The following is a 14,846-nucleotide window of genomic DNA, read 5'->3' on the forward strand; positions in this document are numbered from 1 at the left end:
TGAAGTGTGGCTGGACTGAGGACTTTTGGGAAAGCATGAGGAACTGGTTGCAATGTATCTTGTCCCTGTTTCTCTGTATTTTCCACTGACACTACAAAAGGTTCCAGGAGGCATGTTATGAACAGGGAACTAAAACTAAGTTAACTTTCTCTTTCAGTGTATCAGTACCCCCCGTGGGGCAGAATGAATATGTTTTTTTCTCCCTCTTGCCAGAAGTAACCTCTGTGACCAGCTGCTTAAATCAGGCCAAACAAACACTCCAGCGTCTGCTGTGACCAAGAGGCCAGCCAGCTGTAACACACCTTTGTCCCATGTGCTTCCTGGCCTAATTGGTTACATTTGCATAATGCACATGCAACATTTTAATCAGGCTATGTGTAATGCTTTGGGGAACAGGCACAAAATATGATATGAGGGATCAAGTGCCCAGACTTGAGATTCAGGCAAACATGGAAAGTCAGAAACTTAAAACTGTGTATACTGTCCATAATAAATGCACAGATTGTGTGTCTTGACACACAAAGAGACAGACAATTCTACAAGCAAAAATAGATAAATAGTAAGACAGAATGTACCATAGATCACACTTCATGTCTATTGCACACATACTAGCTCTGAGTGTCTCACCCCCTGGTAACACAGGAGGGGGAGCAGGAGCAGGAACGTGGGATTTTGGGTGTAATCCTGTTTGTCTTCGGGGGGACATGGACTGCAGGCTATTGATTCTAAGCAACAGTCTAGAAATTTATTAAGATGAACAACAGGCATCTAATTGTAAATGCCTTGCTTGAAGTGCCATGTCTATTGATGAATGTTGAAGAGGAGACAGGTTGCCACAAGATGATAATTGGAAAGAAAGTGGGTGGTCTGTCTATGTTCTTTGGGTTTGTGTAGTTTGTGTATTAGGTTTGCTCTGTCCAGTTTGTATACAGGAATATCACAATGACAAACACAAATGCAATGCTTAGGTTCATCTGCCCTAAATGAAGCAACTGTTTGTCACTTAATTTCTTCAGGCTTAATTAGGCTGATTAAACATATTAGTGGGCTGAGCCCTTGGGTAAATGTAAGGACATTACTGTGGTGTTAACAACTTATGTTAACCTGTTTATGTCTAGGCTATTATATGTATGTTCACAAACCAAAGTGATATAATTAGCGGGGAAAACTGATAATTTTATTTGCTATCCTCTCCGTATTCCTTCATTATGGTATTAATGTCAATGCAGTTATTTCTTATTTTTGTAAAGGCTTCTGTATCAATTATTTGTGTTTAAATACACATGGCATTCATGGCATTGTTAATAAAATGATTTATAATTATTCATGTGTGCATATATGTATGTGTGTTTGTGCATGTGAAAGCATACATCTGTGAGCATGTTCCTGTAAGCACCTAAGTGTGGACATATAATAGGTGCAAATAATGAAGCAGAACCTGAACATATGCAACTTCATTCACTCCTCTCACATGTCTGAAGTGGTCACACACAAACAATCCGTGCTATTGGCCAGATCCATTTGAACCACCATCCAGCCTGGCTCCTATAAACAAACAAGGCCCAGCCTTGCAGCTGGCCATTGCCTTGGCAACATGGGATTGGGATGAAGCTGTAGACTAGTTAGAAAGTGTAGCATTGTGAAGGCATAGCAGAGACCTGAAATACTTGAGCACTTTACAATGCAGCCCATTCAAGGCCGATTTCAATTTTGGGGAGTGAATACAACTTAGACACTTGTGTCTCTTGAGAATGCTATTGTTATCTGGAGCATTTTGTCAAGGTGGACAAATGTTCCTGGTCGTTTTATGAAAACTTAATGCAAACCCTGTGCATAGATATCAAAGGTAAATGACAAATAAAATGTTTTACTCTTTAGTTGAAAACCAAGTAGAAAATAATTGAATGTTTATTGCCATCGTTTAACTCTGCTTACATGAAGCCTATTATTATTATGAATATAACCAATCACTGCATTAAGCCAGAAAAATGTTTATTCAATTTCTAATTGGATTTTCTCACCATCTTTAAAAATCCAGCTGTAGCCACTACTTAATGTTATATCTTCCTTTAGAAAAGTGAGCAGGTAGTGATGATTTTGGACATCACTTTATTTAGTTTAGTCCTACTTTTGAAAATTACATTATATATTTTGGGCTATACTTTTTATTTTTTTAAATGACAAGGAATTAAAAATAGCTTCAATTGTTAAAGTCTTTTTTTTTTACTTAAAATCACTTTAAATTGATTTTGTTTTCATTTTTTAATATGATTTGTAAAAAAAAAATGTTCTGCACACTATTTGTTTATCATTTTCATTGCCTGAAATGTTTCTAATATGTGATGAAAATAATAATTTAACTAAACCCATGGTGGGTTTGCAGCTAATGTTGGTTGTATTTCAATTGTTTATTTATTAATGCAAGATGTTTTCCTTCATTACCACACAAGCAGGAAAAGAAAGAAGAGGGAAAGGATGCTGTGCAAACATGATGGCAAACCACACAAACTGTTGTAGTATAGTAATAAACAGACCAAAGAAACGTTTAATTTCAGCATAGCACTTCACAAAACATTCAAAGTTGTTACTAAGCTATACATCAACTGTGCCTCTTTGGAGAAGGTCCAATATGGCCCCTAATATAGACTTTATTATTTGTTTAAACATAAACAAAATTCTCTTAAAGGATGTTTGCTAAACTCAATGAGGCATAAGTAATAGTGTACAGCCATAATTACAGCTAGCCAAAACTCAGCAGGTAGGGACAGACCAGCCATTGATTCTTGATTCAGACCTCTTCAAGTACTAATCAGCTTCTTTGGTTCAGCAACTCAGACCCTGCAAAGCCATTGTGTGCCTGTGTCACTCTAGGTCAGTAGTTATTAGTGGCGACTGAAAACAGTTTCTTTAACTACTTACTGGATGCCTGAATAAGATGCATGGGGAACTTGGAGGGGGGATTACAGGCTGGTCAGTGCAGTGCAGGCAAGCACTGAGAAGAATGTGACATGGTTCGGTAATAAGGGATGCCTCTCTCTCTCTCTTTCTCTCACACACTCACACGCACACCAAACACACACATACATACACACATTGTAGATGTGAAAGAGTGCAAACTAAGGAGGTTTGAACGGCCTTTACAATATTGCAGAATTATATAGGTAGAGTTCCAGAAATGTGTTTGCTTGAATGTATGTGGATAACTATAGTGTTCTGCAGTGACATGTTTTTATTTATCTACTCATGGAAAGAGTGTAGATTGTTTTTTGAGTCCTCTGACATTTTTCAAATGTTTTCATTCTGCTGGAGGATGATTATTTACTGCCTATTTTGCCTCTTTTAAATAACTAGAATTAGGAAAGTTTGTGTTTTACACACAATATCATCTGATGGCTTCTCATAACCACCAAAAAAATGGCTTTACATACAATTTTCAGAAACAAAGCCAAAAGACCAAAAATATTTTACATGGCTTACATGGTTTAGCATTAAATTGCCTAATTTTTTATACCTTGCTGAGACAATTTTGGCTGCGCCGTTTAAAAAATCTGTGGAGGCGATGGCATTTTAGTACAATTACTCTTGTCAAAGGATCTGAAGTAATAAGATGACAATAGGATCTCTTTTGGTTAAAAATGTAAACAAATTTTACTTTAAAGCAACTTCCAAAACAATTAACATTGTAACAATATTAATAGATATTTATAAATTATAAAAGCATTATTATATATTATAGTTTAAATGTTGCCTATGCTGATGTGAGAATTTTATGATGAGAATTTTAATATTATTTAGCTATAAATATCTTCAGACATTCTCAATTGGTGGTAACAGAAGTGGCTCTTATGTTGGTGATGTACAGCCTCCAGCCTGCCTCAATGAGTTGGTGGGGGTGGGGAGCTTTATGCTCGCTCATTCTTGCTTAGAAAAAATTCCAATTATGACAAAGGATTCCAGTCAGTAATTTTATAAAAAAGTAATTGTGGACATGTCAACAAAATGGCTCAGATGTATTTAATTATATAAAACACCTGCTAAGAAATTATTCAGTACTTTAGTTTGATTAATTCACTTCTAACAGAAAAAAGGACATTACCCATTTGAAAACATAATAAATAATTTTGTAAAATTAATACCCATTTCTGCCACTCATTTTTTTTTACGTTTTTATCAGAATATATTATAGTTTATATATGAGACATATTATAGTTCATGCTCCAAAGACACCTACAGCATTAATTATCCACAAACTATATTTAATAGATGGATACAGATCCAGCTTTATTCTTTAGATCATTCTGTTGTTGTGCCTATAAAGAATCTGGAGTCATTGTTTCTATAATTTTGAAAATTATTTTATGAACTCTGCATTTGTTCCCACAAAAACTGTAATGCTGACATCAGGCAGTCTACTCCAATTAGTGCTGGCCAGGTTGCTAGGTCACCATGGTCAATTGAAAGACACATCAATAGAACTTGAAAAGGTTTCTCTGCGATCAGACCTTCTGACATATTAAGTAGAATAATGGCAGGAAAAAATACAGACAAGGCCTCCAGGCTGGATTCAAATTACTTGCTGTTAAGAATTCGTTTGGGTCTTGCAATTAGCAGCAAAGAATGGTGCTGCAAAAAAATCTAGGCCAGAGTAGAAATAGAGAGTAGAAATTCTCTCTTTGAACCTTTATATTATTTGTATTGTGCAAGTGTTGAATAAATAGTTGAAAAACTAGCAATAATTAAGTATGCATCTTCACTGTGTAATAGTAAAACTGAGGTATGTAATTTTTACACTCCTTCTATAAGGTGTCTAAGCAATTCTGCAGGTTATAAACAAGGCCGTAAGCTGTTACTGTTAACTCAGAATGCACAATATATTGTAATACTAAACTTAATTAAATAGAATTAATGTTTATCATGAATAGGATTTATTTATATGTATTTATATAGAATATAAGTAGCAAAAGACTGTATTACATAGTTGCAAATTCAGAAATAATTTTAACAGAAATAAAACTTTATTTCTTATAATTATGTTATTATCCTTGCCATAATTTCCCAGTAGCAATCACAATAGTGTGATTTGTAAAACAAAAATGACAATGCTATGAAAATGGGCCAGAGAAATCAGTGTTTTGTTACAAATATCACAACAGTAGTGTTATATGTTGATGTTGAAAGGTTTGTCACTATTTAGAGATTTTTGAGAGTCCTTATAGTATACCACTAAAGATTCAGAATAATGAGGCCAAAACAAGGTCATAATCGGTCATTTAAATCCAGCCACTGTCCTAAGCACCATATTATTTGTATGTAATTTGCACATGCATTCAATCTTCCAAAGCCCACTTAAAGCAATATCATAATCAGGTGGCAACAGGTTAAAGCATGCTTTTCAGATATGCTGGACAACAGAACCATTATCACAAAGTAGCCATCTAACACTGCCCATATAACCTTTGCTAACCTGTTACTGATAATGACTACATAACCTTGTGACAGCAATAGTTTTTTATCCAGATAAAGATGGATGTCCTATAACAATTTCCTAATGGGTGATAATCATTCTACAAAAGCATTCTCAACAACAACTGAGCTTCAGTGAAGCTTTCTCTTCATAATACACCTTAAAAGTCATTAGATTTCTGTCCATTTTTTGTTGGATTTCTTTATCACTCTGGTGAGAGGCTTCAGAAGTAAAAAAAAACCTGAAAGGTGACCTACTAGAACTGTTCATAATTTTTTAACATTATTTAAAAAAAAAAACAAGTAGTAGTAGTAATAATAATAATAATAATAATAATAACAATAATAATAATAATGAACAGAAGTGTTGTTTGACTTCTCTATTAATAATATTTATAATTATGTTCCATTTTAATTCATAATAAGTGAGTCCCGATAGAGTAGCTGTAAAAGGTTTAAAACATTACAATACAGTAAAGGTGCTGAGTTGAATAAACACTTGAACTGCTGAAATTAACTCCTACAGTGTTTATACAAATCCAACTGGACAGGAACACTATTATTGTAAATAATACCTGTCTTTTTTTATATATAGTGTGGGCCCTTCGACTTATTTATACTATTCGTTTACAATATCTGTTCAGCAGTTATAGTAGTGACCATGCAAGTTCGATAGTCTAAATTAAAGACAGTTTGCTACTCTTAAAAAAACCGTTATAGCATTGCCTGCGTGCAAACAGCCTTATATATTAATTCATCAGTAACTGTAAATTAGCTCTTGCTTCGCTCTATATGACAAAATCATTTTATAATTAACGAGAACAGATAATGAAAATAGGAAAGATGAAGTAGCTGAGATGGTGAGATAAAACATAAAAATAGACTAAGCAAAGTATTTTTTCTCAATTCTGTTCATAAAGCTCTATAACATCACAGTTTAAAAAAATGAACAGCATGAACTATCTTTTCGTAGGTAAAAGGAAAAAATGCTGTAGAATATTTTTGTTATTAACAAAAATCTAATGAGTCTACCATATTGTGTGTTTATGCTAGCCAAAAAAGTAAAATGATTGTCCCGATTGTGGTTCCTGAGAATTCATTTGTTTCCAAAAAAAAAAAAAAAAAAACGGCAACCATCTCTTTCTCTCTCTCTCTCTCTCTCTCTCTTTCCCTGTGTGTGTGTGTGTGTGTGTATATATATATATATATATATATATATATATATATATATATATATATATATGTGTGTGTGTGTGTGTGTGTGTGTGACATATTTAAAGATAATTCAACAGCCTAAGCAATAGTAAGATTTGAACTTAAAAAATGTAGGACGCATAAATGTATGAATAACTTTACAACTTATTAATTTTTCTATTTTTTACAAATTTATTTTTTAAATGAAGAATTTTAGAAACGGTTTAATTTCCAACTGGTTTGTAAAAACAATACTTCGATGTACATTATGACTTATCGTGTTTAAAATTAAAATGCTTAGAGGGTATTTTGCAGCCTAGCTTTTACCATAAAATATTATTATTGTCATTCATTTGACACAGTTAACTTTACATTCTTCGATTTAACATTCCTATTTTCCTGATCCTTAGTTTTAACACGAGCCTAATGAAAACTCACTCCAAATTAATTCCCGGCAAATGACTTTTACTTCAATCGATTTATTGTCAACGTTCAATTGGTTTGAAACATATACAGCAGCCATAGTGTATGTGTTTGTCTTAACTTACAAAAAGAAAAGAAAAGAAACAACCAAAAATGTCATTTATATTACATGTAAAACAGAAAATTAATCGTTAGCCAAATATACAGTCCCTACTTTTTATTAATCTAAAAGGATACATTAGCTTACAATAATCATATCAGAATAAATTCACTTGTTCATCGCGTGAGGTTTGTTGTAAGATCAGGTCAGTCGCGAAACTTCTGTGGATCTTAAGTTCGTACCTGACGCCCTAGCATCCCGTGTTCTGCATGTATACCACTGCTGAGAGCGGCGACCTTGTTCAACAACGGATACCCTTCTACTACCACAATAAAGGGGAGTCCAAACACACAGAATAGGGCTAGAATTGACATCTTGTCCTTCATTGGTAGAAGTGTTTAAAGTAGAAAAAAATCATGCCCTGGGTAAAAGAAAATGTGGCTTGACCCAGCGCCTTGTTTTATCCGTACACACTCCTTATTCTCACACCGTTGTCTAATTATGGCCTCCTTTTCATTTCAAAGTTAAAGTTTGTATTTTTAAAAAAAAGTTTAAAATGATGAATCTGTCCTACCACGTCCTGCCATAAAGCAGGTTTGATGTGACCATGTTGCTAGTGTAATCTACAGACGTGTCTATCTGTCCCATGTTGTTTAGTGAGGAGTGGAGAGATGGAGGACTGGGTGACATTTCCTCCAGGTCTTGGGCCTGTACCAGGGCTCCCACCTGCTGGCTCTGGTGTTGATTTATAGAGTTACTCGTGGCTGGAAGCACGACTCCAGAGCTGTTTTGTTGCTGATGTTGCTGCTGTATTTGCTGTTGACTGGGTGTCGGAGTGTTGGAGCCGTTCTGGCACGGCTTGCCATCCTTGACCAGCACGGGCACAGCCACCCGCCTGGGCGATTGCTGCTGCTGGCACAGGTTGCTCTCCTGCTGCATCTGCTGCGCTGCCTTGTCCTTGGCCTGTCGCTTCATCTTGTACCGGTGGTTTTGAAACCAGATCTTCACTTGAGTGGGAGTCAGGTGGATCATACTGGCCAGGTGCTCCCGTTCGGGTGCTGATAGGTACTTCTGCTGCTTAAACCTTCGCTCGAGCTCGAAAACCTGGGCTTGGGAGAAGAGGACACGTCGCTTTCGCCTGGGTGCTGCGTGCAGCGGGGTCATGGCTTTAGTAGCGTCGGCCATGCCGCCCAAAGTTCCCATTCCGCCCATGTTCATACCTGTGGAAGGTCCCATGAATCTAGAAACTTAAAAATATACATAAACATGTATTTCTGTTCAGTAACTAATGCAAGCAGGCTAAATGTCATTTTAGAAATCGCTGCATATCGCTGTTACAAATGCAATATAAACACAGAGTAAATAAAGAAGTGGACATTTATATTTAATAAGTACCCAAACATGTGCAATACATGCAAATATAGAAATAGCGTGTAATATCTTAAATAACTGTCAGTTGGACTATATATCACAACATAAAACTAAATTACGGTATTGCGTAAAACTCATTACTAGTCCAAATGCGCTGCATTGTTCAACGTGTGCGTTGTTCATAACGTTTAGTTTAATAACGGATTTCTCAAGGAAAGAACTTTAAAACAGTGCTACTTACTTGTTGAATATCTTGGATCGGGGTTGGCTCCGTACCACCCCGTTGCCGCCGCACTGCTTCTCATAGTTTCTTGGTAAGAGGGCAGATCGCCCATGTTGGCAATGCTTCCGTTGCAGTAGCCGCTCATAGCGCTGTGGGAGAACTGGGAGACGGTATGGGGCATGTGGTAGGTACTGGCCACCGTGGCGTTGTGGCCCATTGAATGTTGCTGCATGCCCGTCTGGGACACCTGAGGCTGACGGTAGGCTCCCAACGGAGACGCCAGGTTCCCGGAGCCCTCCATGCCACTAAACTTCTTGTAGGTCTCTTCTATGGGGCTGAGAATGTCTGTCACTGAGAAAGGTGTCGTGTGTTTTGGGCTCAGCGACATGGTTCAGAAAAGCGAGGCGGGGATGCGCGTGGTGGAGCCGCTCGGCCGCGTCGTTCTCGCGCGCGTCGACGTAAGAGAGCGCTCGCAGTAGTTGCCTGAGATCCGATTGATCGCCTTCGAGGAGGAGGCGAGCCCTGGCCACTCTCATCTTGGGTTTATTGTAGCCAGGCGCCAGGTTTACGACAAACACGAGGGGCGGAGCGATGGCCCGCACCAGCAAACAATAGTCATTGACATCTCGGCTAGATAATTGAAGGAAAAAAATGCTTTTAGTTTCATATTAAGTTAAGCCTCCTGCGTTGGTTACAATGTCTCCCCTTCCCACAATTCCTATTTTTTGGCCATACCGTAGCGGTAACATCATTTAAACGAGTGTTCCCTTTTCTGAGCCTCTGTTTTCATTCCACCGGGCGAATCAGAACCATTTTTCCCCGACGCTCTGTTGCTCGGCGTCAATAGGGAATTCCATACTTTTCCCCCAAGTTTGAGAGCACTTTGACGAGACATAAGCGCCACCGAGCACTAGCAAAGAGGCACAATGAAGGCCTCTCCATTGTATGACCTAATTTATGCGCCTTGAGCATCATTTTGCACCACCAGAGAGGGGCTCTTCCAAATTAGCTCAAGGTAAAAAAAAAAAAAAAAAAAAGCTGACCACAAAAAGTGACACTTTAAAATTATATGTACCACTACTTCCCATATACATACTAGCTAAGCACTCTGAACGTTGACTTTAGATTTTTCTAGGTTCATAAGTTAATGTTATGTTCTTCAGTGCAATATGTGGCTGCTTTAGGAAACTGTATTTCTTTTTCAGTTACTTTGCATGGTAAGTATAATGACTATATTGTTTTATTTATGTTGTCTGTTGTCGCATTCAACTTTGAGTGAAAAACAGCTGCCACTGTTTAGAACATTTCGCGCTATTTTATGGATCTATGTTAATTCCACTGTTCTTTTAAAATCTATATTAATCTATCTGTTTTGCAGATGAACCGAAAGACAATTTATATAAAAAGTAAAACAAGCTCGATGTTTAATAGGGATTGTGGGGTTTTTTTATATACAAAACCAGTCTTTTAATCAAGACGCTAATGTTTGTGAAAGCCAGAAAATGTTCTCAAACAAGTATTTAAACCAAATAATTATAATAGATTTTTAAAGTTAAAAATTTGGGATAAAATAGAGCAAAGATTTAAAAGGGATAAGTAGTGCATGCACAATAGCTGCGCAATTTGATTACAATATTAAGACTCGAGATGGATACCTTAACAATGCAACGCGCTGAACGTACGGACACGCATGTTTTGGTAAAAACTAAAAATTTTGACACACGCTGTGCAAAAGAAAATCGAAAGAACGAAAAATCTAAAGCTTAATCCTAACATATGGTTCCACTGAAATAATTTAACATCAGTGCTTCATACTTATATATTCGACTTGTGAAACTTTAAGCACCTAGGATTCATAATGTCACAGCTTTCAAAGACATTTTGGAAAAATAAATAAATAAATTTGCCGAATATCCTATGCGTTTTGTTGGGTCGTAATTTAAGACACCAACTAGTCTTGTTAGACTACATTGATGTTGCGTAGTCGCTCGCAGAAACTTGGCTGGCATGTGTGCGCCTCCGCCATTAGGTAAATGAGGCCGGCCACTCAACCTTGTGCAATATTAAGACAGAGAGCGCGACCGCGGGCCAAGCGCGCGCCTCACTGCAGCTCACCAGAAACACGACACTTGTGACCGATCAGGATTTCGACTTTGCTTAGGAAAAAGTTCCTACTTTATTCAGGACCAGATCGCCCAAATAAAGAAATGCAAAAAGGACTGGAATGTAGAGGACCACGTTTTTGGAGGTATTCAACCGAATTGTTTTGTCATATTGTCCCTGTTCTTCGGTAGACTATAATGGATAATTTTTAGGAAAGAAATGAACGATAACTAATCTGTAGGAAATAAACTATTTTTTATTCAAGCACAGGTTTCTTCTTGGCTCATGGATTCCTCTGTATGACCTTGCCTATGTGTGGGTGTATGTGTGTGGGGGTGTGTGCGAGCGTGCTAGCATGGATGCGTAAAGATAGTTGTAGTTGAAACACAAACCCAGAACAGAAACCTCCATATATTAGTATTTAACGAAGGACTGCAACTTTATGCAGTAAAATTGATTATAGTGCGCGGAACCTGACTTTGGTATTGTAAGATGTATGGTGGTTTGGTGAAAATTAAATAGGGATAGTCCTGGGTGACAGTAGTACATGATTAATAATCCACGTAATAGGCCTGCTTCTTTACCTAAAGCTTATACCTTGGTAGTCATATGCAGTTAAATTGAAGTTATGTGTACATAACTATTTCAGTGCCTCATCTGGCAGGACTGGGTGACTGTGTAAAACCGTTAAGTCTGACTTTATTAATCTGGCCATAAGTTAAAGCTAGTAAATAAACGCTAGCCAAAAGACTATTAACATCATGTTTACTATAGAGGCGCTATAAAAAGATATCTGTATATTTTCTGAGAGAGCTGTTTGGCTTGACCTTGACGATGTTATCGAGATATTGTTTGATCTACCCAAGCTCCCTACCCTTCCATGGCTCACAAAGGCGACAGAAATGTTAAGCGCCATTGGTCAATCACAAAATAGTTGTTGGTGTTTTACTCGTCAAGCATACTATTTTATTTCTCAGAGGGCTCTTAGTCTTTGATAGCTGATGTCTGAAAGATCAAGATGTAATACATTCACGTTTAAAAAAAAAGTCTTATTTTAAGAAAAGTCGGCAGAGAGAAAGGGCATAATCGCGCGTGTTCTGGAGTGACTGATGTGGCTTTAACAGGCGGATGAAGCACTGAGAGGTACCTGAGTGAGAATGCAGCTCCCCAGCCATCATCTCACACAGCGGAACAAAGTGGCCGGATACAGGGAAACGGGTTACTGCCAGAGCAGCATCAACCATAGTCGCATATATTGTGTAAAGATCGGTGAGCAAACAGATGGCACAGAACGGGTGGCAAGGAATAGATGCAACTGCGGTGTGATGTCTGTTTCATTGTAAAGAACGTGCGGAAAAATGAAACTTTTAAAAAGCTTGATCTCTCCAAGGCGCACAACGGGTCGCTTAATAGTGCGTAATCCTTAACTCTAAAAGTGATGATTAATTCTTCCTTCTCGCTTAAACAGAACACCCACGACATACAATAACTTTTCAAGACCTACTTCTTCGATTTTAATTACACAACCTGTGTACTGAACCACTAAGGCGCACGTTCAAGGGGTAGCCTGCAATTTGTGCCAAGCGCAACGAGGACGCGGAACCAAAGATCCACGGCCAACACACGGCCTCTTTGTTCTGTTAATTTAGAGGACAATTTACATAAATTAAGATCATCATATGAAATCTGTTACCTTTGTAATTGCAAGAAAGCCGTAGGACGCCAGGTCCCGTTGGGTGGAAGGCTAAAGTTGCCTACTTGGGGAGGAAAAAAACGCATTTATCTTATTAAGCGCCTTAATGTAAATAGCTCGAGCAAAATTTGCTCACAGATCAGGTTAAATGGTGCAATGTAGCTGAAAGCTTTGGAGACATTCACGTTTAACGTTCACGTTCAAATGCTTCTCTGTTGATAAAAACTGTAAACACGACATTAAAATTATATAGTATTTTGCTCGTAAATGCATATTGTTTAACAACGTGGCCATTTACGCTAAATGTTTAACTTTCCTGGTAAAGCATTATAACAAAACACAAAACATTTGCGTACAGTACATCTTAATATAGTTTTTTTGTTGTTGTTTAAAATAATAGATAATATACATTTTGGTGTTTGCAGGTTGTTTTTGTTTTTAAATATATTCATTTTATTAAATTTCTTATAGCAACAAATACGCAAATTCCAAATAATACGCATTAAATTGAAATCTGTTTTGAAAGCAGACTGTTAGTTGTATATGTTTTTTTAGCTAAATAAATGGGTTAGTGACATACCAAAAACCAAATACCATACCAAAAATTAAGCGCAACATGATATATTATGCCTAAACAGGATTTATATATAGATGAACATTCATTTTTATATGCATTTACATGTTTTATAGTGACTTAGTGTAGCGCAATTACATTTAGCTTTCTGGTATGCTTAGAGTTCTGTACTGGTCAGAGTCATTATGGTTTAGTAGTTATTTTTTTCTTCCTACAACTCGCATTTCTTATCGCCCATCATTTTTACTTCACGTTTGTAACACATATTTAAAATCAAAATGATGAGTGTTCCATGCACTGAAAGGATTTCTAATTGCCCCTAAGGCTAAATTCATTGGATTAGACTCTCTGGTATTAAAAATATTTCCCTTTTTTGACGTTTAAAAATGTTTTAAACTGACCTGTCGTCAGAGAATATTTTATATGAAGCAATGTTCACGGATTATTTGTGACCCATTTTGGGCCAGAGTCTGCAGGTGCTTGTCGCAGCCCCTTAAGCAATACCTCCCCGCTGTGAAGAAGGTTAAAGGTCCTCCCAAGAGCACTAAGTATCTGACAGGCCTCTCCAAAACCGTATTCTTCAGCCCAAGTTTTCATTCACATGCAATTAATGGAACTCGATAGACGAAATGATGCTAATAGGAAGCAAAAACCACAGTGATCTGGGCAGGAGCATCTCGAGAAGCATCCAAATTTTATCTGTTTTATACATCTTAATGTATGATAGCTTTTGGTGAAATGTTAAGCAAAAGAATCTGGGACCTTTTTGCGATGAGGAAAGCGTATCCCGGTTTCAAATTTGAGAGGAATTTGTATGACTTTTTACTCGGTTGTTGTGCAGGTATGTGAATGCAAAAAAAAATAATTTACAGGCATAAAAACATCCAAACAGGCTATAACAAGGGGGAAACACAGCAGGCATAACTATATGCTAATCTGATAATATTAGATATCTTTCATCAAAGCACAGCTATATCTCAGCGTATATGTCATTTATTTGAGGTGTGTATGTTAATTAGGAAACATACTACATTAGTAGTATAAATCTTTAATGATATTTAACATATGGTATTTGAATGATATATTTTTGAACGATATCTAATAATGTATTTCTTTAGCCTGGTTCAGTAAAACCACAGAGAGCTCTTTATTGTTGTTGTTGATGTTGATATTATTATTATTATTATTATTATTATTATTATTATTATTATTATTTTATAATATAATATATTTATTTTAAAATATAAATTATAATTTTTATTATTATAAATAATCCACCATGTATTAAAAAATATGACAAGCAAATTAAACATAATGGGACTGTATACAAAACTCTCCACTGAAATAATTCAACAATCAGAACAAATCAGTTTGTTACTATTTATCCTTATTATCTGAAAGCAGACTATAATTGTAAAGAGAGTTAAAGACAAATTCTTTATAATAACTTACTAATTTATCTTAAACTCATTTAATCTTGTTAATAACTTTTATTACAGTGTAATTGCTATATTTTAACACATTATCACAGTGCATAGCTTTCTTTCTTTTCGTGTGTATGTCTGACTTTCTTACTTCATGTCTTTCTTGTTCATTATCATGTTTACATCAGTTTGATAAAAGCTAAATGTGTTAAATGTATTAGTTTCTTAAAAGAAACTCAGAAACATTTTAGTATTATTGTCCTACATTCACTATTTTC

At 36.4% G+C, this 14,846-nt stretch overlaps 1 protein-coding gene across 1 annotated transcript; it reads right to left on the reverse strand.

Annotated features, from left to right (window-relative positions):
- Positions 1-7,190: 7,190 nt before the first annotated feature.
- On the reverse strand, positions 7,191-9,191 carry nkx2.4a (NK2 homeobox 4a). The gene is made up of 2 exons (XM_053509964.1): positions 8,793-9,191; positions 7,191-8,427 (listed from the first exon to the last, which is right to left on the reverse strand). The coding sequence occupies exons 1-2, from the start codon at positions 9,160-9,162 to the stop codon at positions 7,751-7,753; spliced, it is 1,047 nt and encodes a 348-aa protein (XP_053365939.1). The 5' UTR covers positions 9,163-9,191; the 3' UTR covers positions 7,191-7,750.
- Between the last annotated feature and the right edge of the window lie 5,655 nt (positions 9,192-14,846).

The sequence above is a fragment of the Clarias gariepinus genome, chromosome 13 (genome assembly GCF_024256425.1).
Source record: "Clarias gariepinus isolate MV-2021 ecotype Netherlands chromosome 13, CGAR_prim_01v2, whole genome shotgun sequence".
Classification (NCBI taxonomy): domain Eukaryota; kingdom Metazoa; phylum Chordata; class Actinopteri; order Siluriformes; family Clariidae; genus Clarias; species Clarias gariepinus.

Excerpts from the sequence above, each read along its gene's own strand:
- nkx2.4a (XM_053509964.1), bottom strand. The coding sequence starts at position 9,162 with ATGTCGCTGAGCCCAAAACACACGACACCTTTCTCAGTGACAGACATT. Across the intron at positions 8,428-8,792 it reads CGATCCAAGATATTCAACAA|TTTCTAGATTCATGGGACCT; the intron begins GTAAGTAGCACT and ends TATATTTTTAAG.